The sequence below is a fragment of the Anneissia japonica genome, unplaced genomic scaffold (assembly GCF_011630105.1).
Source record: "Anneissia japonica isolate Jap-2015-1 unplaced genomic scaffold, ASM1163010v1 scaffold284860_len1800451_cov186, whole genome shotgun sequence".
Classification (NCBI taxonomy): domain Eukaryota; kingdom Metazoa; phylum Echinodermata; class Crinoidea; order Comatulida; family Comatulidae; genus Anneissia; species Anneissia japonica.
In genome coordinates, this window is record NW_022706010.1 from 5,766 (window position 1) to 31,791 (window position 26,026).

Sequence of the window (26,026 nt, forward strand, 5' to 3'; positions counted from 1 at the left end):
ATACATACATAAGGCCTATTTACTGCAATAAGAATGAAAAACATTTACCCGACTGTTTTCGGGGGGGGGGGGGGGGGGGACAGACCCGGGATGCATAGTTCGGTTGGGTGGGGTATGCGTGTCTTTAGGACCTTAGTGGAGTGACGTCAATACCCATTAGTGCCTAGACTAGTACTGACAGTATACATTATTTTTTTATTTTTATTTTGTTATCATGTTTTAATGTCACGCAGATTTTGCCCCATGATGGCATATTCAGAAATAGAATTGATATATATATATATATATATATATATATAATTATTTATATATATATATATATATATATTATATACTAGTATAAAAAATATATGTATGTATGTTTACTATTATATACAGTATCTATAATAGAGTTGTATTTAAAGTCATAGTGTGTATACTGTAGGACCAATGTCAATGTCTCTTCCGAAAGATGGTGCAACATATAACTATGGAGGTATTATACCTCTACCATATAACTATAAACATGAATACACATTAGTTTCATTATAAAAAAAAAAAGAATTATAAATACTGTATAATACTCAATCATGGTGTGTATTTGAATAAAAAAAATGATAATAATGTAATTTTTTATGGGCATAAAATTAATGAGCATAGAATTATAAATATGATATAATGATAATAATAGTAATTATAATAATTATGATGATAATAATAATAATAGTATCTTTAAAATAAATGAATCACATAATACACAAAATGTACAAAAAGCATTTAGTATAGCAGTCAAATTTTATTCAAAACATTACATTACATGCTCAAAACAAATATATGACAAATTATTTAGAACATATTTCTATCTTTTATAATTTTGTCATTTACTCAAAAAACTTGTTTTACATTCAACTCTGCAATTACCCAATTCAAAGCAACTGAGAATATATCCGGGTAGTCTAGTGGGTGACAATACTTTTAAAAAATTGCATAAAAATATTTTGTAATATAGACGGCATACTCCACCCTATAAGTGGCGCTCATGGTGCTTTGTGCACTAAAGATGTATTGTCCCTTGAAAATGACAAAAAAAGATCATAGAAAATAATTTTGAAATTAACTTGCTCATTTTGAGCAAAAGATCATATAATGATCTCAGACCCCACTGATTTTTTTGCCTAAGTCTTTTATTATATCAATTGTTACCAATAAATTTATACCCCATTTCTTAAAATGATTAAACTTCGAATGTAATCATTTTTACCGACTTCATATTTTTTGCAATGCTGTCCCAGCAAGAGATCATATAATGATCTCTGACCCACTGATTTGTTTGCCCTAAGTCTTATTATTATATCAATTGTTACCAATAAGTTATACCCCATTTCTTAAAATGATTAAACTTCGAATGTAATCATCTATACCAACTTTATATTTTTTGTAATGCTGTCCCAGTTTCAGCATGTAAAAATCATCAAATTGATTAAACTATTGTAATTTAGTTGCATTCTAAGCCTAAAAATGATTGAACTACTTTTCTTTGCATTTTTAAGATACAGCATTTCATATTTGAAAGGTAAAGGTAGGAGAATAACCCATAACTTGCAGCGTCATTGTGCTGAATTGCGTATGGGCGTTCACATCATTCTACAACGACAGGGGCTGAAATGAACCATCACATCGGTAACCCCCTACTCTTCAAAAAGATGCAATGGGTTCTTTAAAGTGCAAACCAGCCAGATGTATACATTAGACCTCCATTTTAAGTCCTTAACCGAGAAGACTTGGTTCTACCAACCGAACCACGGCTGGAACCAGTGCCAATGTAGCTAGAGGCACACCTGCCTTACCGCTCGGCCACTCGAATCACCACAGAAACTGGTGTCGTGTGAATATACAAAAGATGATGAAAACAGGATTAAACAGGGACCGTCAGATATAAAGGGATGGCACTCATCCTCATGTTAATGGTCACTGGTCACTGCTTCTTGAAGGTTATTGTCAATAGTATTTGTCACATTACTCATAGCCTCTTGTTTCTAGAAGGAAATGTTAACAAATGCATATTATATCTAATATTCTGCAACAACTTTAGATTCTGATTTAGAAATGGGGATTTTTAGTAATAATTTGTGGAGAAAATTTTCCATTATAATAGAAATACATGTATTCTGAGTAATTTGAGAACAAATTAAACTCTCCTGCACGAATACTAACAGAGTTAAGGCCTGTTTATACTTCAACGATAATGATAATGATAAAAAAGCTAAAAAGCGATTGTTCATATGGAAAACAAAAGAAATAAGAGAAATTTTTACACTAGGACGATTCGTTAACGGTTTATCGTATATACGATAACAAAATATTTTAACAAATCAAATGATGTCATAATCATGGAAAAACTATAAAATCGTTACTACTACAGTACTACGATTTTAATGTTTTTCCATGATTATGATGTCATCTGATTTGATTTGTCAAAATATGTTGTTATCGCAAAACTGATAAATCGTTATCGAATCGTAGTGTAAAAACTTCTCTTATTTCTTTTATTTTCTATATGAACAATTGCTTTTTAGCATTTTTATCGTTATCGTTATCATTGAAGTGTAAACAGGCCTTTATGGAGTTTTCCTAATTTTGCAAAAATTTTACCAAAACCGGCATTTTTGAAGTTAAATCAATTACATTATATGCACAGAGTAATGAAATAAAAAAAAATACTTGTTGTGCTTGATTATTGTCACTTTAGCTATCATTTGCCACCATTGAATATAAAGTGGAAACATTTAATGATTTGGAAAACAAGAAAATTATTTAAAAAAGTGTGCTATTTTGCAATATTTTTTTATGGTATTTTTGGGGGATGTTCAGTGAACAGAAATATGACCCTTCCAAAGATATTGGTACCAAAATGAACTCTCTATGACTAATAGTAACAAAATACAGAGTGTCAGTATTTTTTCCCAAAAATGGATCCTTTTGCATAAAACCGGCCATTTTGGACCTGGGGACCCAATTTTATGATTGCTAGATGGCCAAAATGGATGACTAAAGGTATCAGGAGAATGAAAAAAGAGGTCTATATAAATCATAGAGTATGTACACATGGACGATATTTAGCTGTTGGACTATGTGGTTTTCTTCAAAAAATGGCTTCCTAAAATGACATTAATTAACCCACCTGTGACTTGCTACCTCTTTTACTTTTCCTTGGTTTCTTCATACTTGAAGGTGAAAGTTGATGATCAGGAGTAGTTTGACATGTTTTTGCATCACCACGACGAAGTTTACTTTGGGAAATAAAAAATGAAGAGAATAATATTCTATATACTATAATTACAAAATAATGAATGTGAAAATCAAGAATATCGATATTAGCCATTCAGTTTGGTACATCATTTTATTGACAATGAATTGTTTATTAAATAAATGATAAATAAAATTAAAACAAAGTTATTATAAAACACATTTCCACTATTACCCAATAAATAATTAAACATTTATTTTGTAATTTAATGTGCTTATGTGTACAAACAGGAAAGATAACAGAATTCTTTGAAAAAACAAATATTGAAATCTTCTACATAATGAATTGAATTGCTGAGCGGTTAAGGCAGGGGCGCCGACAGCCATCCTATGGCAGAACAACGCAACTGCTTATATATTTTTAAGTTATGTTGTTTTGCCTTGGAACGGCCACGCAATGTACAGCCATACTATTGATGCTGGTGCGAACGGTACACTTATCTATAATTCTGGTGGTGGAACAAGTCTTCTTGGATAAGGACTATAAACAGTAGGCCCTGAGTACACAATTTGGCTCATGTGCACTTGAATACTGTAGTACACCTTTTGAGATGAGTAGGGAGTTACCCCAATGTACTGGTTCATACAGCTCTGTTGTAGACAGATGAGAGATAAACTGGTACCTGTTTACCAGGTAGCTCAGACACAAGAGACCCTTAGGAGAGAAGCAAGTTATTGTATGAGCTTGTTCACACCTTGCGCGCTCTGAGACTTCGGTATAAAGCCCTATATAAATCCAACTACATTACATTACATAGGAATTAAACTATTAACTAGTTCTCAATGATTATTAACTAGAGTACCTGTTTAATGAAGGTTCCTTGTAACTAACAACACCTCCATTTCGGCGACTTGATCGTTGTCTTGGCAACACAGCTCCATCTGCTTCAATTGACGGTTGACAATCAACCTTAAAAAGCAAAATGCTATCAAATTAAATTTGAAGGTTCTGGTTCAGGAGTACCACTGGCCACATCTAGTAATAAAGGGCCTAAAGATGGGTAGAATGCAGGACAGCTTAAGCTTGTGTCAGCTGAAATGGTACCAACTGAATACCACCCAAAATCAGTAGACAAAGTTTATTATTTATTTTTAATTCCAAATTTCAAGGCAGTGGCAGGTGTAATAAAAATAAAGAAAAACTTATTTGTTTCTGAAATTTCCATTTTTTTTTATGGCAGCAGGGCACTAATTGGCCAAAAGTAAAATTTCATTTTTATTCGAAATTATAATTATTGGTGGACGGCGGGTTCGCTAAACAAGTAAAAAAAATCTTGTCTTATGTGACAAATCTGTGATATGACTGTATATGGGCATAATGATGTCATTATGGGGCAATCACATGAAATTTATGTGTACAGAGCACACTAACTAACCTGCTCCACTGGTTGTGGTTTGTTGGCAGAGGCTACTGCAGTTGTTATGTCATCAATTTTACACTTATCCTCATTCTTTACTTGACCTACTGACTTCTGACCCCTTGCCTTGCTCTTGGATTTCGTTTCAGGAGTTTTCTTCTGTTTAGGAGTTGGTTGATCAGTAACTTCAGGAACACTGTCATCAAATTCTTCATGAACTTTAGCCTTTTGCTTTGAACTTTTCTTCTTGTCTTTCTTTTTGTTGTTTGGAGTTCTTTTATGCTCTTTGGTGTTCGCTACTAGGTTAAAATGTGATGCAATGCAGTAATAAATTTTGAGAAAAATATATCAATTATTATTATTATTTATTCAAGTAAAAGATATAAAAAATTCCAATAAAATTACAAATAATCTAGATACTAGCTGCCTGGTAGCTTTGAGTTACTGGTTGTGGTTCATTGGAAGATGTTACTGTGGTTTTTCTACCCGGTATGTAGGTTTGAAAACCCATTACTGTATAATGAATACTGGATAGATATCTATCCAATTATAACAAGCAAGTTATGGTGTCTTTTGTATTTTAGCACAATTTTAAGATTGACAGTATTTGATATATTGTGCCACATGCCTCCAGTGTTTAAAAATAACATTTTTGACATTACCTGGACTGTTTTCCTTGTCGGTCATTTTTTTAGAAGTAGATTTGCCTTTCTTCTGATTCCCATCAACTGGAACCACACAATCTTGTTTGCCGTGTGATTCTTCATCAGAATCTGGGACAGAGCTCACAACCCTTTTCTTCCGGCTCTTCTTCATATGAGTATCGGGAATAATGGTGATCTCAGGTTCCACATCAGAATCCAGAGCTACACTATCTAATTTTTTCGACCCTGATGGTCTCCTCTTGGGTGTTTCTTCTGTAATTTCTATAGATTGGGAGTCGTCCTTTTTCATTTTGCTTTTCATATGAAATGTTACTCTTCTGGATGCACTCTTTGATTTGCTTGAGGGTATCCTAGTTGTTTTCTCTTTTACAACTGTCTTTGGGGTATCTGAAGAACTATCACATGTTATGTCTGCTGTACAGGAAACTTGATTGCTGATTTCTATGGAATTATTGTCTTTATCCTTAGCCTTGTCTTTATCCTTGGTCAAATTAAATGTTTTGCGTTTCTTCTCTGGTTTCTTAGATGTCTTGGGTGTCTTCTGTGAATTTGCATTGTTCTTTTCATCTAGATTCGAAATACTGTCAACGTTATTCTTTTTCCCATGATCATCTTGAGAGTTTGAGGTCACCACAGCTTTAGGCTGGTGGTCTTTGACTGATCTCTTTTTTTCTTGTGGTAACTTATTTATCTTGGATGTCAAAGGAGAATTCTTCTGGTGTTCGCTGTCACTGTCACTGAGTACGTTCTGTGACATTTTGGTTTTTGCAATAAGGAATGTACCTCTACGCAATGTTTGACGTGATGTTGACTTTTTCTTTTCAGGATTGTCGGTTGCATTTTCACTGGAGAATTTCTTTGATGACTTGCTTGGATTTGTTTTTTCTTCAGGTTTGTCATTTGCATTTTCAAAAGTAAGGTTCCTCAAGGACTCACTTGAATCCTTTTTGTTTTCAGGTTTGTCACTTGTATTTTCAATGGTAAAGTTCTTAGATGACCTGCTTGGATTTGTTTTTTCTTCAGGTTTGTCACTGGTATTTCCAACACTTGAATCCTTTTTCTTTTCAGGTTTCTCACCTGCAATTTCAATGATGACATTCTTTGACAGCTGACTTGGATTTTTTTCATTTTCAAGCTTGTCATTTGTATTTTCAACAGCGAGGTTCTTTGATGGTTGACTAGAATTCCTTCTGTTTTCAGGTTTGTCACTTGCATGTTCAACAGTGAGGTTACTTTTAAGCCGCCCTGGATTTCTTCCGTTTTCAGGTTTGCTGCTTGCATTTTCACCAATGCGGTTCTTTGACAGCCTACTTTGATTCTTTTTGACTTCAGGTTCGTCATTGGTATTTTCTACGGTGAGGATCTTCGACAGCCTACTTGGACTGGGATGTGAAAAGTACTCACCAGCACTAATATCGAATACACTACTTGGCTTTTTTGAATCTTTTTTAGGGATCTTGGATTTTGGTTTTCTTTTCCTACACTTTTTAAGTGCTGTAGTTTGTGATTTTTGTTCGTTACATTGAAAATCATTCTTTGTGTCACTCTCTGACTCTGATGTTATTCCCTCTTTTGCAATCTTAGTTTTTGTTCTATGTTTGCTGGAGGCTATGCCTTGTTCATCACTAACATGTTCAGCACCATTTCCAGTGTTTTTCTTCAACATACCATGAGCATCCCTATCACTTTGACCAATAGATGCTGTCGTCAGCTTATGGTCATTAGCTTCCTTAATGTTTTTTTGTTTTTTTGTTCTATCAAAATGTTGTAGTGCATTTAGGACAATTGATGCATTCAGAGTCCCAGTAAGTTCCATTTCCTCACCAATTAATTCTGGAGACATGTCTAGACATCCTCCAAACATGCCATACTGCAACTCATCAGGTGAAAGGATATCAGTGCCTTCATTGTTTAATATGTCATCAGTACTTACTGCCCTCTCTAGCTTAACTTCACAAATTGGTATATTCTCTGCTGTGTCATTATCCACCACTTTTGATTCATTAAGTTCTCCAACCACTTCATTTTCTGTTCTTTGGTTTGATGAATCTGATAGCTTTTGTGTACTTTCTGCATTAAGATTTTTCTGCAATAAGTGATGTTGATTTTCATCAATTCCACTATTTCTTGTAACAGGTGAATGAGCAATTTTAGATTGTGTTTTAAAAGGATCATCAACTAATCTGGATATGCTATGTCTTTTTGTATTCTTTTGTTTGAACTTTCCAGAACTCTTAGACAACTTTGCATCTTTTGGAGACAGGGGGAAAAAGGTGGCAAAGCTGTTAGCCTTGTTAATGGTTTTAACACTACTTCCAACACAACTTTCTTCTCTATTCTCTTGAGAATTCCTCTTTGGAATGTTATCGTCCATGGATGGCATGCTTTCAGTGAAGCTAGTTGAAAAGTTCAGTTTCTTGTTGGATTTTGTGTCTATGTGGTCACCTGTCTGTGCATCTTTATCTTGTTCTCTCACTGAACATACATCTTGCTCAATAACCAATGGTGATGGTGGATTAGTTTTTCCTGTGAATTAAAAAAAAAGAAAACAAAAGAGATGGCAAGGTATTAAAGCCAGATACACATATTATTCTGAATCAAATTAGCCTACATCATAATACTAAATGGAAATTTTATAATCAAAATAATATATCAGTGCACTTGATCATGTAACTTAGTTGTAAATACTTTTTTGATAAATTTAATCTTTTATTGCTATGGCTTTATCCATGTTTGTATATTAAGAATATATTTTATTTTAATAACATCTAATTTTATTTATTTCTTTATTATATTAATTATTAATTAATTATTTTTTTCATTTTTTGTATACATTTTGTTCATTCATATATACATATAAAATATTTAATTCATTTTTGTATTTAAGTGGTGAATTATCATATGATGTTATATTTATTAAAGAGGGCCCTGAACATCAGCTTCCCTTTGGGGAAGTTGGAGGGGTTGGGGTTACCCTCTTTAAATATTGTTGAAATAAATAAAATAAAAATGTATTTAAAGTAGCTACATCAAATAAGAGACAATAATACTAAAAGGAAACTTGATATCACAAAAATATCTCAGTATGGATTATCATGTATTTAAAACTGAAATTTTAAGTCTTGACTTTTACAGGCAATATACATTAGTGCAATCCCTAAATTTATAATTGTTATTTATTATCACACCAGATTCACAAGGGACAAAACGTTACACTGGACACAAAATATTCATGCGACAACACAAGCAAAGTTACACTTGCTAAAAGTCAATACAATTGCTACAACTTTATTGTTTTTCTTTATTTGCAGGTGTTAATTGTTAACAAACTAGGCCTAAAGTCTAGGTTAGCATGGGTCTATCATTTTCAGAATTTAAGATGAACACCATTTATTAAAAAAATAAATTCGAATTTTGTCTCAATTAACTAAGTACTTTTTATACAGAATAAATGGTTCAATTTCTATTTAAAAAAATAGAATTACAGTTTGTACTAAGTTAACTTTTTTATAAGCTTGGAAATCATTACTTCAATACTGAATTATCTTACCATCTGTGGCTACTGAATCATTCAAGAAGCTTGGCAGTGAGATCCTGATGTTAATGCTCTCATCACCTGGTACCTCTGGGATCACAAGGTTCTTCTCTGAAACATCATCTAGACTGCCATCGATCTTCTCCTTGCTCTCACATAGGTCTGAAATTTCTTGGCTCAAGCCTTTAGATGCATAGCTTGGTTTCTTGTAGTAAATACTAGGTCCACTGTAGTAAAATAAACAGGCATTCTTAGTAACTTGTTGTACTGTGTTTAGGAAACTATGTTGACTAATCTATTGGATAATTCCTTAGATAAGTGCTCATTACTGTAGCTGAAAACATCAGAACAAATGGTATCAAAATTCCTTCACTTAATGTACTAGTATATTAGTTTATGCTTCACCAAATGACCCTTTACAATGTTTCAATCTATGTATACATATTTATATACACAAATATGGGTGCTAAATACATAGAGTTTTAAAAATGAGGTTTAAAGTAATTCAGTTAAGCTGAAATTAAATAATTTTAGGATTCATATCAGATTCAGAGATCCAAGTCATACACCAAAGTTGGCCATCCAAAAGCTACTGGACAGCTCACTGGTTTTTCAAAAATAAACTCTACAAAATAGAAAATATATAATAAAGCAAAGCAAAAAACAAAAAAACAAAAAAACAAAACAAAAAAAACCCCCCCAATTTAACCTAAATCAAAAACTAGTAGTGCCTGATTCAACCTCACTCAGCTTTATACCTTATCTTCCTGTTTTCATAAACATCATCTTCTGATATAATAGATGCGAGAGAGCCTCGGTCTGCAACTGGTGATGTACAATTGCCTAAGGTAGTGCTCAGCATACTGGATGCCCCTAGCAGACTTGAAGTGACACTTCGCAGTGATTCACGGATATTTGCAAATCTTTGCTGAAATGGTGTGAAGTTAGAGCATTTACAGTTACCCCTGGATTTATATAAACTCCTCAAATATGGGTGCTAAATACATAGAGTTTTAAAAATGAGGTTACAAAAGTAATTCAGTTAATCTGAAATTAAATAATTTTTGGATTCATATTAGATTCAGAGATCCAAGTCATACACCAAAGTTGGCCATCTAAAAGCTACTGGACAGCTCACTGGTTTTTCAAAAATAAACTCTACAAAATAGAAAATATATAATAAAGCAAAGCAAAAAACAAAAAAACAAAAAAACAAAACAAAAAAAACCCCCCCAATTTAACCTAAATCAAAAACTAGTAGTGCCTGATTCAACCTCACTCAGCTTTATACCTTATCTTCCTGTTTTCATAAACATCATCTTCTGATATAATAGATGCGAGAGAGCCTCGGTCTGCAACTGGTGATGTACAATTGCCTAAGGTAGTGCTCAGCATACTGGATGCCCCTAGCAGACTTGAAGTGACACTTCGCAGTGATTCACGGATATTTGCAAATCTTTGCTGAAATGGTGTGAAGTTAGAGCATTTACAGTTACCCCTGGATTTCCTTTATGTAATGTCCACATCTTATTAAATGACAATATCTCTGTACGTAGTTCTCTTAAGGCCAAAGTAATCATCCTGATATTAAAAGGCGGCTTTATTATTTGCTAAATTGCGAAATTATTCCATTTGAATTCAAAAAAATTAATTTCTTGTTCACATGCAATTTACAATGTAACTGCATCAATTGTGTTCTTAATTTCATTTAATTTATTTTGTCATTTAAAATTTATTAAAAAATAGAGAAAAATGAAATATTAAAAACACTAGAGAAATAAGAAAAATCATACACCAATATGACAGGATTAACAAAAAAGTAAAATTAATTACTGTCAGGTAATAACTGTCAAAAAAGGTGTATAAAAAATTAAAAATGAAATTTAAAAACAAACAAAAATGTTATAGTTTCTATTTCATTTAAATATATCTATTAAATATTTAAAAAACAGTCCTTTATGCACAGTACATAAACAATAAACATATATATTCAATGAAGGTTAAAAGTAGGTTGATGACCGTTCAAAATATGAATTCTACCTCATATTCCAAGTTTGTGCGGTTTAAGGCGTTGACAGCACACATCAGTAAATGCCTTTCCTTTTGCAATTCTAGCACAGACTGTTGCAGCTCACTGCTCTCCTGCTTTGTCCTCTCTAGCGCCCTCGCCAATGCTGTATTGTTGGCTCTCAGTGTAGCTTTCATGAAAGATGTGCTGGATTCTTAAAAGACGTTAATACAAAATATTTTTTTAACAGTGAAAAAAACAACAGAGATATGACACTTCTAGGCACCGTAAGCATCTTCCTATGGAAGATATACATGCGCTGTGTAATACTCTGATTGATTAATTGATTGATTGACACTGAATTGGACATTTTGTAGTTTTGGGACATTAAAAACTTCAGTGTTTGTAATTTAATTATCATAAATCAGTCTGCAAATCTGGACTGGTATATAATATTTTTGATATCTTTTTGATTATTTTATATTTATGTGAAAAAAAGGCTAATAACAAATTTATGAAATTGTGAATAAATGCTTTCCAATTTGGACAAATGTTGCTTAAAACCTACTGTTATGCCATTTTGACAAGTTTAGTACATCATTCCTTTTTCTTTTTCTTCTTTTATCCTTCAGGATATTCTTTTTCATGTCCTTCACTGTTTTCCTTTCCGGGACAGACTCCAAACTATGGGAAGCCATGTTTACATGCAACCTGAATAGATAAAGAAGTTTAAAACAATTTTATTGCAAACTACACAGAATCTGCTAGTAACTGGCTGTGTATGGCTTAAAATTTAGCCACTCTCACAATATGCCTAAGCCTATTGTATTGTACATATTATTTGGGCCAAGGCCTAGGTGTAGGTACGTGCACTGAATATCGGCTGTTGAGAGCGTGATATCATGGCACCTCTATCATTTTCTGCCAGCAACACAACTGTCTGCACAGCCCTCTATTGTTTTGGCTGCAGAGGTTGTATTTATTTTTTCCCTATGACCCGAATATACTGATGATACTCGTCATCAAACCAATTTTTCCGACTTCGCGAAGTGAGGGAAATTATTGACGAAAGTTTTGGTTGTCAAAAACATGCAATAATATTTCAGAGAAGATAAGTTAGTTAATTTCTAAAACCAGTTAATTTTGTTAGTTTATATATTCAATCACAAATGAGTGTACTTAATATAGTTAATTTGAACACCGAAACCTAGTTTTGTTAATGGAAATTCCTTTGTCTATTGGTAATTAGTTACTTGTAATTAATTAAAATAATTTTATAATATTTAATTAATAAGTTGATCTTGATATCAATATAAATTATAATGCCACATTAATGCTCTTTCAAATGGTACTAGGGCCTAGCTGCAAAGGAGTTCCTTGCATTTGAATTTTTTTGTCATGTACCTACTAGGCCTAGTGGAAAAATAAACAGTAAACAAAAGTATAGGCTAGCTATAGCCTAGGGCATAGTAGTAGTACCTCTACTCTAGGCTACACTAAACTAGGCCTAGAATAGATAGGCTAGATAGAGGCCAATGCTTTATATAAGCCAGGCTAGAGTAGGCCTACAGTGCTAGGCCTCGCCTGGCCTCCCTAAAAAGACGAAGTGGCTAGGCCTACCTAGGCCTAGCTTGCTACTAGCCTATCTGCCAACCAGGCCCTAGCTAGGCCTAGGCCCTAGTAGGCTAGGCCTACCTAAACACTGCTGACTGAACCGTAGAAAGGCATAGTTCTCATTTAAAATAACTACAAATAAATCTTAATAATTTGTGATCGATAAGCCTTTTGAATTTATAATACAAGAACACTACACCTTATAAATCATCAAAATGTGCATGCAAATTCGACGTCGTGTGTTGTGTTGACGGTTTTAAATTTTGTCCTTTAAAATAAAATCACATGCTGATTGGCTGTTACCTGACCTTTAAACTCTCAATCAAGCGAATTTCAAGCAAGCGGTCGGTCATGACAACATGACAACCACCAACATTGGGTTGAGTATGTGATGATGGAAGAAGTGTGAATGATTGATTGGTGTTATAACTCGTACAGGCGATCAACTACTAGGCCAAGTAAGGCTAGTATAAGTACTGTAGGCCCACTACTATGTGAATTTCGTCTTTTCAAACCTAAGTCTTATCAGTATTGATGGTCAGTCGTACAGAATGGTGAACATGGATTCTTCTACTACTACTAAAGTTTCTAAAAGAGTTGCTCGGAAAATGTAAGTTTACTACCTTGTGTAACTTAAACTTGTATTTTTGGTTGTTCTTTATTTTCCTCCATTATGTCATAGGTCTTGTTCAATTCAAGTGACAGCATTGTGACTGCTTGCAAGTATTATTATGTGAATTATATAATCGACCTAGCTCTTAATTACATGTGAATTTCTTTTTTTTGTTTTTTTTTTATATTGGGTGACTATTTTACGGATTAAGGTTCTGCAAGGTGGACTTATATTTTTTAGGGCATAAGGCGCTGTTTCATCCTAAAGTCTGGGGGAGGGGTGCAAAAAAATTGAGAATGCAGAATGGGGAAAGAGGTGTGCCATAAAATAAAGAATGCAGAACTGGGGAAGGGGGTGTGCAAAAATTGAGAATGCTGAACTAAATAAATCCCTATTTCCAATGAAAATTTAATGATCATTTTTAGTAGGTGGAACTTCTGTTGCCATATGGGTGGGGGTCAGGAGGTTGCATCCATCCCCCACCCCTATCCTATGCCATGCTTAATAAAATATTTGATTGCTTAAACTTTTTTCTTTAATTAAAAGTAACTCTCTCATTAATACGAGGCGGATCCAGGATTTCAAGGAAGGGGGTTCAGAAATTTCCTAAAAAAAAAAAAGAAAGCGGGTGGGGAGGGGAGGGGGGTGCACTCCCCCGGGAAAATTTTGATTTAGGGTCATTCCATGTCAAATCACCCAAAAAATCTGAAAATTTTAACCACATATTTTTTGATTTTGATGAAACTTGGTGTACTTGTTTAGTGTGATCTCACAGCATCAAATCTCAAATTTTAGGTCAATCGGTTGAGGGGTTTGGGAGCTGTCTCTTATACACATCTAGATGTGTATAAGAGACAGGTATACATACTTCACATATACGAGGCGGATCCAGGATTTCAAGGAAGGGGGTTCAGAAATTTCCTAAAAAAAAAAAAGAAAGCGGGTGGGGAGGGGAGGGGGATGCACTCCCCCGGGAAAATTTTGATTTAAGTTCTTCAAAATTCAAGGTTTGCCCTCTCTTGAAAAAGGTTAGGTAATTTTATCTCATTCTTAGGCCTATTACATAGAGAAAAAAATAAAAGACATAGGAAATTATTATATTCCAACAATATTGTGTAGTTGGATACGTAGTCTTTCCTCCATGGATCTGTAAGCCTGAAAAACGCACTTTCGTACGTAAATTATTACGACTCCTCAAACCATAAAAAGTGTTTGTTAAATTTATTTAATTGAAGGTAGTTGGGATAAGCTTAGTTTGTCTGATCTGCCACCTATGCCCAGGTAGGTTAGCATGCCTTTTGTAAGCCAGGACCCATTAGTATTTTGTTACATTTCTTCGCAGAAGGGGTTCGTCCAAACCCCTGGAACCCCCCCCCCCGGATCTGCCACTGTTAATTTTCATGTAAAATAATAATCTTGCTTATATTTCAGAAATCATTATTTGAACAAAGAGAGAGTTGAAAGCGAGTATGATCCATCTGGAAATGGACTGCACACAACAAATCCCTTAATGGTAATCAGCTTCTTTAATTAGTCTAGGACTACGTTATTTTGAATGACACTCATGATGTCATTTTTTTCTTAGCTAGCCAGGCACTCACTGCAGCCTGACGGTCATTGGCCGCCCCGTTTCTATGAAGAATGCCACGGCACGTGCACGATGGACAGTGGCGTATCTAGAAGTCTTGAAATGGAGGGGCTGATGGGGGGAGGGCGCGAAGGTGTGAAGCGGGGGGCTTGATGATCAGTTGAGGAGCACTATTTCGATTGCCAACTTTATGCAAATTTTTTTTTAATTCTTTCGATCCTTACCAAAATAATCACTATTATCATCATCATCATCACTATCATCATTATCACTATTATAATTATTATGATTATTATTATTATTATTATTATTATTATTTTTGCTATTTTTATTAATAGGTAGTAAATTTAGCCAGTAGTACACCTATTCACACTCAAATCCTCAAAGTTTTAGCAGTGAATGTGAAATAAACGCTTTTTTTATTATTATTAATGTTAAACTGTTGTAATTAATAACTATTAATTTGTTATTACTATTAATAAATAGTGATACCTGGATCTATCAATCTTATTGATTTAATTATTTAAAAATTGTGTAATATAATGTTACTTTAATTCCACTTTCAGGCTAAGTATGAATTGGCATATCTAGTAACCACTGAGGATAAAAATTTGAAGTCCCTCCAGAAGGAAAAGGATCAAAGTTCAGATAGCCAGATGTTAGTTTTACCGTGCTTAGTTCCATCAGCCCAATGCAAGAGTCATGTTCGAAAGTCGGATGCAAAAAGGGTTACTGTTGCGGCCAGAGAGATCATTGTAAGTCATTTCTCATTGTTCCTGTTTATTAATGTTTTAAGAAAGTATATTTTTGTAGATAATGAAGAATTATTATTTCTTTTGAATGTAACCGACAACTCTGGCAAAACCAGCCGTTGGTAGGAAAAATTCAAAATTGAGTGTTGGTTTTTTTGCGATTCTGCATGAATTCTTCTTTAAAACAGTGTGTATTTGATGTTAATTGGTTGAGTATTAGTGAAGTTATGAATGTTTAATTCATTGGATCAGCAATGTAGGTTTTGAGAAAACAGCTTCCAAAGATTCCAAAATCAATAGTTTATGTGTTTTAAAATATAATTTTAATATAATTTTCAATTATATTTAGTGACAGATATTTTTTAGAAATGTTCTTCAGCATATCTTCTTTTATAATATTGGCATACAAAAACCTGAAAATGTTAAAAATTCTGATTCTCGAATGTTTTGGAGTGCTTGTGGGAAATTAGTAATTGTGACAAATGGCAGGTTTTGCCAGAGAGTGATTTGACCCTATTTAATTTCACATGCTTTTGTCTGAACTAAGAACAACATTTTAAAGCAAACAAAAATTTGCAAGTGCCAGATGAAATTGGGTATGTGTAAACATGTCCATAATTAATTTTGCCTTGACACGATGTGAAAATTTCACCTGTAGAACATCTGTTCTGCACAAAGCTATAACACATTTTTATTGCAACAATAAACAAAAAACTGAACAGATCTATTCAAAAATTGATGACAGATCATACTGTACAACCAATGAGAGAGTGGCATAGATGAAATTAGCATATGCAAGCAATATCTACCCAAGATAAAATAGCATCTTCATATGATGATTATGATGATGACATTTTTATTCACAATTCTGAAGTCTTAAATTTTCGTTTTACTTATATCAATATCATGTTTTTTATCAGTTACTCTAGATGAATTCAAATCCTTAAACCATCCAGTATGCAAACAATTCTTTTAGAATATGCATCCTATTGCTTACAAATTATTACCATCTCCATGGTAATTTTAGTTATTAAATGCATAACAACATTTACTTAATAATAACTATGTTCCACTTAGGAATAGCCAATATAACTGAATAAGCAATTTTTATGGGATTTTTATGTATAAATTTATTTTTGGTCTATTGTTTAGGCTGTAATTTTAATATACAATACCATATTTTCTAACATGCTTATTTCTTTAATATGTACTTTGTGGCATATTCTAACTTCATTCATGCCACCCATAAAACTCTAAGAACAATTTTGATGGATTATTAATTAAATTATATTCACTGTAACAGCAGTTAAATTGGCTTTAAACATTGCATACACGTAATATACTGTAAACACTAAAGAAGGTGTAACCATGGAGGTATTATTGAGAAGGAGATCACTTGAAAAAGCTACGCGCACGCAGTGCTATGCAAATGAACCAAGATCAAAGCTGCCGCAGCGCGTGAAGAACGTTTGCGCGATGCCTTTGAAGTCCCATTTGTTCCCCGCCATCAAATTTTCAGCAGGCATAGTTTACCAAAAAATTGAACATGGCGAAATGGAGAGCACCTTCTTTTCTCGATGCGCACTACATACAGTCAATCACTATGACTGCGCAATCGTTTCCATTTTGAAGCTGATACATTTATCTCTCATAAAATATCAAACATATTAATATTTTCCACCAAAAAAAGTTTCGAATTTAATGGAACATTTGCATGACCTTTAAAAGTATAGTATATTTCAACTTCAATTTCCATAAATTGGCCCAAATTCTCTAATTCTAATTTTAACAGATATTAATTAATAAATGATTGAGGATTATATTAAACTAAGTCATTTTAGAGTTAACGATGGTTAACTATTCGAAAAATCAATCCAAAATCTGAGTATTTTTCAGTTTTACACTGACTTAGCTTTATAGTCGAACTAATCAATCTTTAGACAAAATTATAATGAACACAGAAGTAATTTTAACATAAATATTTTACGGAATCCGTTCCTGAAATAAACAAATAATAACATACCAAAAGTCCGAAAAAATCTAATCAGGGGAACACTGTTCATTATAAAGATATATAATGGGTTAAAATCAAACGCTTTATTGCACAACTGCTCTGCTGGAAGCGTATAAATGCATGTCGTTGCCAAGTTGTTGCTATCGAAAAAATGTGAATTATAGGGTAATACACCCGCGCGCGATGCAAAAGCGGGGAATACATGGGTTTGTCGCATCAAAGGGATCTGTTGCCAAGTGATCGCCTTCTCAATAATACCTCCATGGTGTAACAGTGGCAAAAAACCCATAAGGTAATAAAAAATAACTTTGATTCCTCAATGTCATTACCCACCAGTGTGCACTTCCTAGAAACTGACATCTGCTGAAACAAATAACAACCTTAGCAATACAATGTATGTTGTGTTGAACACTTTATATGTACAAACTATTTAAAAAAAATCCATTAGCCTATTGTAAGATAAAAATAGTTTATTTTTAATTAATACTTTATAAAAGATATGTAATATTATAATACTGTATAAATTAGTATTATTATTATTTATTAATGTTTAAATTATTATTATTATTACCAGAACTACTAGTATTATTACTAGAATTATTGTTATCATCATGATTATTATTATTAAAATATTTAACAATGAAAAATTAGTAATTTAAAGCCTTTATTTGATATTAAATACTACTGTATTTAAAACTGCTTTATATTTAATTGTGTGCTTGCTTTAGGAAGGGAATAAAAAAAAAAACGCTCAGCACAGACCTCTTCCTTCTGTAACGTCCGTGAATTATCTATAAAACACAGTGAGCATGCACTTGGAAATGCTAGACAGCCAGTGAACATGTGCATTGAGTAAGTGACGTTATCAAGCCATGTTTGAGCATGCGCAGTTACCAAAAAGACGTGAACCAAATAGCGACTGCGAAAGGGTACAGTATGATTACCAAAAAATTGTTTGAGGAACCAAACAGCGGCTGCGAAGAGGGTATGAAATAGAAACAGGAAAAAATAAAACTTTACATGCAACAATTGAGCATGCGCAATTCAGCTAAAGCGATCAGGTTACAGTATGGATGGAAAATAATGTGAACTCAAGCAGTTCGAAAAGCCTGAAATCTGTAAACCACAAGGTTGCTCCCCAATCAAGATGTATTCCAAGCATCAAGAGGATATCCAAACGAGCATTTGTCATAGTAGAACGTAAACCATTTTTAATTAGTCCCATTGAGGGGAGGGGCATTCGTATTTTTTTTATTTCAATACATAACATTAATATGCACTGACATTTTAAAAATAGTGTCAAAACGCTGTTTTGACACTTGACACTGTTCGGCTGACTTACGTTCCAATAGATGTTTGAACGTAATTAATTCATTGTGAAGAAGAATGAATAAATGTTGTTTCATGGGCTTAATTCAAAGTAATATATACGGGCCGGTAGTCGGATAACTTACAATAAAACGGCACATGAATTTATGTTATTATATAATTATTATTGTTGTTGTTGTTGTTGTTGTTGTTGTTGTTGTTGTTGTCGTTGTTGTGATGAAAAGTTAACACAAACGGTACACAAATAGGTCAATAAAGGCGATATGGTTGCTAAACGAACAGACATGTAAACATTTTTTTTTTTTTTAATTCCCTGACGGGATGTATTCGTCTTCCCTGACGGGGGAGGGGGGTTGCTAGGCTTCCCCGACGAGGGGGCTATAGCCCTCTATAATGCCACCACTGCATGAATGGCAAAACAAACAAGGAAAAACAACGTAAAAGATTAAGAGATGAGATCGATATTTATTGGGGAAGAGTGAAATGGTGCAACACAGCAAAAGAGAAAGATTTATTTGGCATCGACATCCTCAGACATTTTTCCAGCAGTGGACCGACAATAGCTGATGATGAAGCCTCTGAAGGTTATCAACATAGTTAACTTACCACACACCCTGGTCAGTCAACAACAGTGAACAAAAATAATGTTAAATATAGAAATAAATAATAAAATAATCAAAATCAATGTCAAAATATAGGCCTATTACAATTAAAATCCAAATAGAAGAATTGAGGCAATCAATATGGTAAATTATATGTCATGTAATAACAAAATTCACACATAGGATAAATTTAGAATTAGCTGTATAAACAAATTGAATAAGCTAAAGATATTGTGGCGTTTTTTTATAGGAAATATTTCTTGTAATTATAGATAAAATAGTGACTGTTGTTAGGCCCAATAAAAAATGATCCGAATCATCTAATAGTATTGGCCAAAACATTTTGGGGAACAAAAATGAATTTAAAAAAAAATCTTGTTTAGTAATAATATATTGCTTGTATTATCTCAATCATGTATTTTACTTTGAATATTAATGCACCAGCAAACAATTTAAGGGTGATATTTGGTTGTATCAAAATAGAAAAATAAAAATATAAAGCCTCTCTCCCTCATCACTTTTCCAGCCTAGATAGGGTGATAAACTATTCTTTTTTTTTTCAGGTCGTACTGTCTAGCTATCCTCATTTTCCACATCATTCAAGAAGTTAGACTTTGGAAATTGAGCCACTATAAATTCATTAATTAAAGATTGAAAATAGTCTAATTAGGGTCTTGAAATAAATACATAAATAGAAAAACTCTTGTTGATACTCAACAACCATTGTTCATTGCTAAAAATATTACATTGTTAGTTTCCATAGAGATGAATTATTGATTGGCGATGGCAATTTATCAATGCTTTCTACATCATTAGATAAATTATAGCAGTTGTAAACTCAGCCAATAGTTCTTAAAAGACAGTAAACAACCTATCCTCATTTGCTTTCAGGGTAATAAACTATAACCTTGAAAGCAACTACACATATTAATCAATTTTAAGTAGGAGCTGAAGATACTTTTGTGGCGCTCAGGCAACGTAATTGCTTGTTGATTATTGATTGAAAAACTTGCATATTTTTATTGCTGAACAATTTATATAGAATTGAAACAATAAAAAGGTTGTATAAGTTTGAACATTTTTTAATATTTGGATGAGTATTAGTATAATTTATTTGTCATTGTAAAATATTCATATTGAAGTACAATTGCAGGGGTCCACTCATAAATAAATAAACAGAAATAATAAAACAATGTCAGGTAATAAACTATCCCCCACTGACTAACTATATAACTAATAATATAACAAGTAATATAGAAATAATTACTGCTTATGCTGAACTAAATTTACCAAACATGAATATGCATGAGTGCCACAAATATATTTTCGTGACCTACCACCTAAACCAGGAAACTTTTTCTTTATCAATCATTAATTTTTTTTTACGAGAGTGTGTGGGTTGATAATTTTATGAAAAAATGGAAAAAATATGATAAAAAATGTCATTGACGTGCTCTTTGCAGAGACCCTTAATTGGCTGAGAAAATTTTTTTATTAGCAAAAAGTTGGCAAAAATTGAATTTTCTTTTTGGAAGCTGTTGATTATTATGATCCTTTGAAATAACAATTCAATGTTTTACTGTACATTTAGGATTTTTTTTCCTTCATTTTTTTACACTCAGAGACATTACAGTATGTATGTCAAGTTGGTTAAGTTATTAACGAAAACATTAATACCACCTCAAATTATGTAGCAATGAACGAAGATAAACAGTGATGCATTGTCATAGATGTATAATGCAATACATCATGTGAAATGTTTACAAAATGTTATCAATTTATTGAATTTATTTACTTTAATTCCACCAGAATTCCTTGCCAGTGAAAGAAATTGATATGATTCGTAGATATCGACCCTCTTGCCGAGCAACGGACACTATCGAAAATGTAAGCTCTTATTAACTGCCTGTCATTCATTATCTATACAACTTATGTCAATACAAAACTCATTGTGAAATTTTTATGTTTTTTTTTTTTTTTTCTTCAAGGGCAAAGTCTCCCAGATGTCAAGGAGTGTCCATGCAATGCTGAACACTAAAGAAGCTGTTGATTTTGCTGTTAAACATGGTACAGTATAAATATTAAATAAAATATATAGGATAATTAAAACCAATAAATGTCTTAATTAAATATTAACATACTAAATATCATTAAAAACTAGGGGTTTCTCAGGATGCTGCAGGTATATGTATCAGTTATGTTTTTTAATATTACTTATTTTCCTTCTCCAACAAAGTATGTTGAAATGCATTAAAGATTGACTGATTTAGGCTTGTTCCATACTTATGCTTGAAATGTTAAATATGTTGCTCTTTGCAGCATAAACACAGTAGCCTAAAATATTCTTCTAAAAAATCTTTATATTCAGATAAGAAAACACAGAGGATGCGGTCGAAGTCTGCCCATCAATTGAGAAGGTCCTCAATTACGTCAGCAGATGGAATGCAGTCTTCCCGCAGTAGCAATTATCAGCATAAAATGGATTCCTCGGTGAAATTGCGGAAAAAGAAACTAAGACAGAGATACACAGAGCTACCATTCGGTCCGGGAAACAGTTCACACATCGCCACATGGCTCAGGTACTTAAATAGGAATTATGTTTTTTCACTTGTTGCTTTAAAGCAGCGAAGATAGGCGTTTTTACTTACATATACATTAAACACTGTATGAAATTCCAGACCGAACAGTATTTTTCAGTACCCTGGTATTGGATATCAAGTCATATGTCCACTTGTTCCAGTCGCAACTACAGTATATGGCTCTGTGTACAGCCAGATGTTGTAGCACTACTCTGTGCATAGCCAGTACTTGCAAAAGTACATCGATACCATAAAAGCCTCGAATAGAAGCCTGGGCTTCTTCTTTTTTTTTTTTTTTTTTGCGAACTTTGAATGGGCTTCTTATCGAGGGGCCTTTTTTCAAGGCTGATTTTGCAAAGTAAAGAGGGGGGGGGGGCTTCTTTTCAAAATGAATGGAGAGTTGATTGGCCGAGCGGTTAAGTCAGGGGCACTGTAACCTTCAGCTCTAATATCGGCGCTGGTTCGAACGACTCACTCGCCAATGGTTCCGGTGGTGGAACAAGTCTTCTCTGATAAGGACTTTAAACCATAGGCTCAGTGTACACATTTGGCTCGTGTGCACTTTAAAGAACTCAGTACATCCTTTGAGAAGAGTAGGGGGTTACCCCGGTGTACTGGTCCATTAAGTCCCCTGTTGTTAAATGGATATGCCACATAAGACAGTGATTAAGTTCACATATTGGCATATCCTTGGCGCTCATGCCTAAAGAAATGAAATGCTGTATATGGGAATTACTATTAAATATAAAACAATAATAGGGCCACTATAATATTAGTCTATCATGGAGTGTATTAACCGGCATAAAATCACCTAAGCTACTGTGTAAACCAAGCACGATTGATTTATTTTGTTTCTTTGAAATTCATGTACCGTACTATCTCTAAAAGAAACCCATGCTATCTTGAAAAGTAACCCATGGGCTTCAATTTAAGATATGCTTCTCAAAATTAAGGCTATTGGGCTTCTATTCGGGGTTTTACTGTAATCTGTGCACAGCCAGTCTTTCAGTGTAACTTTGTGTACATTCAGTTCTGTAGGATGACTATGCACAGGCAGTTTTTGAGCACAGCTAGTATTTGCTACAGTACTGTACATGACTGCATAATCAGTTCTGTCAACATGATTCTGTCCAAAGCCAATACTTACAACATATTTTCAGAATTGTTATATATGTTAACATAAATAATTCACTTGTTTTTTATTTTTGTATTGCAGTGAGCAAAGGATGAAAGATATAAAAGCAATGAAGAATAAAGAAAAACAGAAGAAAAGAGCAGAAAAAGAGGCTGAGATTGAAAAAGAAAGAAGAGACAAAGAGGAGATTACCACAGCAATGGAATCACTACAAATTGATGTTGCAAAATCAAATGATAAGGATGAAAAGAACAATGCGAATCACATTGAAGAATCAAATGAGAATGGAAGAAAAGGAAGAAGCAAAAACAGAAAACATGAAAAGCACAAAGACAAGAAAAGAAAGGAAAAAGTTGGGGACAATTTCTCCTCATGCTCATCAAGAACAAACCCAGAAGACGAACTGGATGATGTCAAGCATCTGCAAGAGAAATCTGAATTTGGATGTAACAGCAGACACGATGCAGAGGAAAGTAGTGGTGGAAAAGTGGATCCTAAACATGAAAATGATAAATGTGATATTAATCAGGAGTCAACTGACACTAAATGTGAGTTAGTAAAAGAGCCAATCACGGAAACTGTACATGATGTGGAACCAATGAAAGTGGCCTTAGAAGATACTGATTCTCATAATAAAACCCAAGGACCAGATGAATCTATTGTGAATGCCAGCGAGAAAGAGAAAGATCATAAGGAAGAAAATATTGAGAAAGAGAAAGATCATAAGAAAGGAAATATTGAAACAAAGCATATGCCAATGAAGGCTTCTTATAAAGACAGTGAAAAAGATGAAAATAGGTCGATTGACACTAACGTTGATAGATCAAAAGGGGAGAGTGGTCAAGCGAGTGTAAAAACTGTTGAATATGCAAGAACTGAAAGCATGGTGTCTCTTCCAAGATCATGATAAAAGAAGGGTTAACACAAAAGGTCACTGTTGTTCAATTCAATAAAGAAAATAACTTCATTAACACTGTAATTTGACAAATATGTGATTTTCTTTTTAATTAGAACAAAAAAGAACTTACTGAAAAGTATCTTTAAATAACAATAATTAATGTTGTTGATTGCTACTGTACATCAAAATACAATGCCGTAATTGTATAATGATTTCACTAGGATCACAAACAATAATTAATTAAATTTACATTGTGATATTTTATAGCAAGAATTCAGTTGATGTTGTATTACGTTTACGTTGAGTACTTGAAGTGGTCCCTCAGTTGGGACTTGACATCGAGCAAAAAAACTGCTTAGTGTGCATGACGCGGGCAATGGACGTGACACAGGAAAAGTAAAATTGGTTCGAGTACAACTTGACTTCTCCATTAAATATGTTGTGGGACGGACCTCTTGAACTCATGGAAGGATTGTTCAGTGAGGGCTCAACCAGGGAGATGCAGAGTGATTTACACCAGTTCCTGTTGATCTAGAGTAAATAAAAATCACCTATTTCTATTAATTGTGGAGTGGATGTTTAGTTGGCAGAATGCCTATTAATTAACATAGCATGTATGTGGTGATTAGACTGCAGGGCTCACTTCAACCCTAATCATAAGGATAGGCAATTTTAAGTTATTGTCGCCAAAAAGAACAAAAAAAAAAAAACACTTTGTTAAATGCATTGAATTCTCTTTGGTTTGATGTTTTTTTTTTTAATACATGATTGACAACAGATGTAACGATCATATAGAATATGGTCAGTATTTGAATTGTGTGGGTATTGAAATATGTAGCACTTTAGAGACTATTAAACATAAGTTGCCATGTAAAAGCTAGTTACTTAACATTTATAGCAAATACAGTATTACAGTACTGCTCAGACTAGCCCCATTCCTACAAACTACAAGCCAAGAGCCCTGCATGTCAGGTAGAGCTTTTCTTTATGGATTTCCTGTATTCTTAAAGCTACATTTACACTAGACACGACAACGACATAATCATCGCGTCGTTTATACTCTTCAACACATATTTATCGTGTCGTTGTGTTGTTATTGTGTCTAGTGTAAATGTAACTTAAAGTACACACAATTTACTTTAAACTGATCCTATGGTTTTTAGTCCTTATCTGAGAAGACTTAGTTGAAAAGTTGAAAAAAAAAAAACAATCATGGAAGTATAGAAATATTTTTATACCTTCATGCTGATATTAAGGCTGTAGGCTGTGGCGCTCATGCATTTATCTACCCTGGTACTCAAATTGCGCTATTGTACACATTTAGGTTAGTGTTTCATAAATATGTCTGTACAAGTTATGTTTCATGTACAGTTGATGATTATCAAAAACAGTGTTATTTATACCTCTAAAGCTTGAACACCGTACACATCAGTTTCTTTTGACAATATTAACTTTCTAAATAGATACTAGGCCTACAGTATATACTATTAAAATTTTAGGCTATAAAATAACAAGTTGTAAACAGTGCTAGGCTAAGTCTTAAATGATATTTCTGATATCACTATAAATATCACATTCTGGTTATTTTTATAGAAAATGTAGAAATTTATATATATGTAACTTATTTATTTATATATTAATATTATTGGAATTGACCTTTGACATGAAAGGTCATAAGATACATAATATATGCTGTCTGTGTTGCGCTATGACTGAAGAATAAATTCAATACTGGTATTTGAATTTCTTGTTTGCTTTGTATTTATTTAATCATCAGCGAGTTTGTTATTGGGGCGAGTTTACAGGGGAAACTTCGTGCATTCAGGGGCGAGATTGCAAGTGGCGAGTTGATAAGGAGGATGGACTAATGTTTTTGTCAAATGTATATGCATAGATAAATAATACCTGTGTATTTATCATGTTATAGAGTATAGTATTTTTAATCCATACACAGGGAGCTGGAAAAATATTTTGAATTTTTGTTATTAATAGCCAAATTTAAGATTGTTAATCACAAAAACAAGAAGGATTATCAATATATATATATATTA

At 33.3% G+C, this 26,026-nt stretch overlaps 2 protein-coding genes across 5 annotated transcripts; one reads left to right on the forward strand and one right to left on the reverse strand.

Moving 5' to 3' along the window:
* Nucleotides 1-754: 754 nt before the first annotated feature.
* Nucleotides 755-12,779, reverse strand: LOC117105962 (dentin sialophosphoprotein-like). 4 transcript variants are annotated; one of them, XM_033247267.1, is made up of 10 exons: nucleotides 12,547-12,674; nucleotides 11,420-11,562; nucleotides 10,884-11,065; nucleotides 10,135-10,304; nucleotides 8,859-9,070; nucleotides 5,306-7,834; nucleotides 4,662-4,942; nucleotides 4,089-4,195; nucleotides 3,161-3,269; nucleotides 755-2,015 (listed from the first exon to the last, which is right to left on the reverse strand). In XM_033247267.1, the coding sequence occupies exons 2-10, from the start codon at nucleotides 11,547-11,549 to the stop codon at nucleotides 1,941-1,943; spliced, it is 3,795 nt and encodes a 1,264-aa protein (XP_033103158.1). In that variant the 5' UTR covers nucleotides 11,550-11,562; nucleotides 12,547-12,674; the 3' UTR covers nucleotides 755-1,940. The 4 variants fall into 4 exon arrangements, with proteins under 4 accessions (XP_033103158.1, XP_033103155.1, XP_033103159.1 ...); XM_033247264.1 differs by having other exon boundaries at nucleotides 756-2,015; nucleotides 12,665-12,779; XM_033247268.1 differs by having other exon boundaries at nucleotides 756-2,015; nucleotides 4,662-4,939; nucleotides 12,665-12,778.
* Nucleotides 12,780-12,835: 56 nt separating this feature from the next.
* Nucleotides 12,836-25,718, forward strand: LOC117105963 (DNA ligase 1-like). The gene is made up of 8 exons (XM_033247269.1): nucleotides 12,836-13,075; nucleotides 14,510-14,591; nucleotides 15,233-15,421; nucleotides 21,173-21,250; nucleotides 21,352-21,430; nucleotides 21,732-21,942; nucleotides 23,159-23,985; nucleotides 24,206-25,718. Exons 1-7 carry the CDS (start codon nucleotides 13,017-13,019, stop codon nucleotides 23,982-23,984), a joined length of 1,524 nt encoding a protein of 507 aa, XP_033103160.1. The 5' UTR covers nucleotides 12,836-13,016; the 3' UTR covers nucleotide 23,985; nucleotides 24,206-25,718.
* Nucleotides 25,719-26,026: the final 308 nt, after the last annotated feature.

Coding starts and splice junctions, on each gene's coding strand:
- LOC117105962 (XM_033247267.1), bottom strand. CDS start 11,549: ATGGCTTCCCATAGTTTGGAGTCTGTCCCGGAAAGGAAAACAGTGAAG. Junction 11,066..11,419: donor CTTGTCAAAATGGCATAACA/GTAGGTTTTAAG, acceptor ACGTCTTTTAAG/AATCCAGCACATCTTTCATG. Junction 4,943..5,305: donor CGACAAGGAAAACAGTCCAG/GTAATGTCAAAA, acceptor ATTTTAACCTAG/TAGCGAACACCAAAGAGCAT.
- LOC117105963 (XM_033247269.1), top strand. CDS start 13,017: ATGGTGAACATGGATTCTTCTACTACTACTAAAGTTTCTAAAAGAGTT. Junction 13,076..14,509: donor AAAAGAGTTGCTCGGAAAAT/GTAAGTTTACTA, acceptor CTTATATTTCAG/AAATCATTATTTGAACAAAG. Junction 21,943..23,158: donor CACATCGCCACATGGCTCAG/GTACTTAAATAG, acceptor TTTGTATTGCAG/TGAGCAAAGGATGAAAGATA.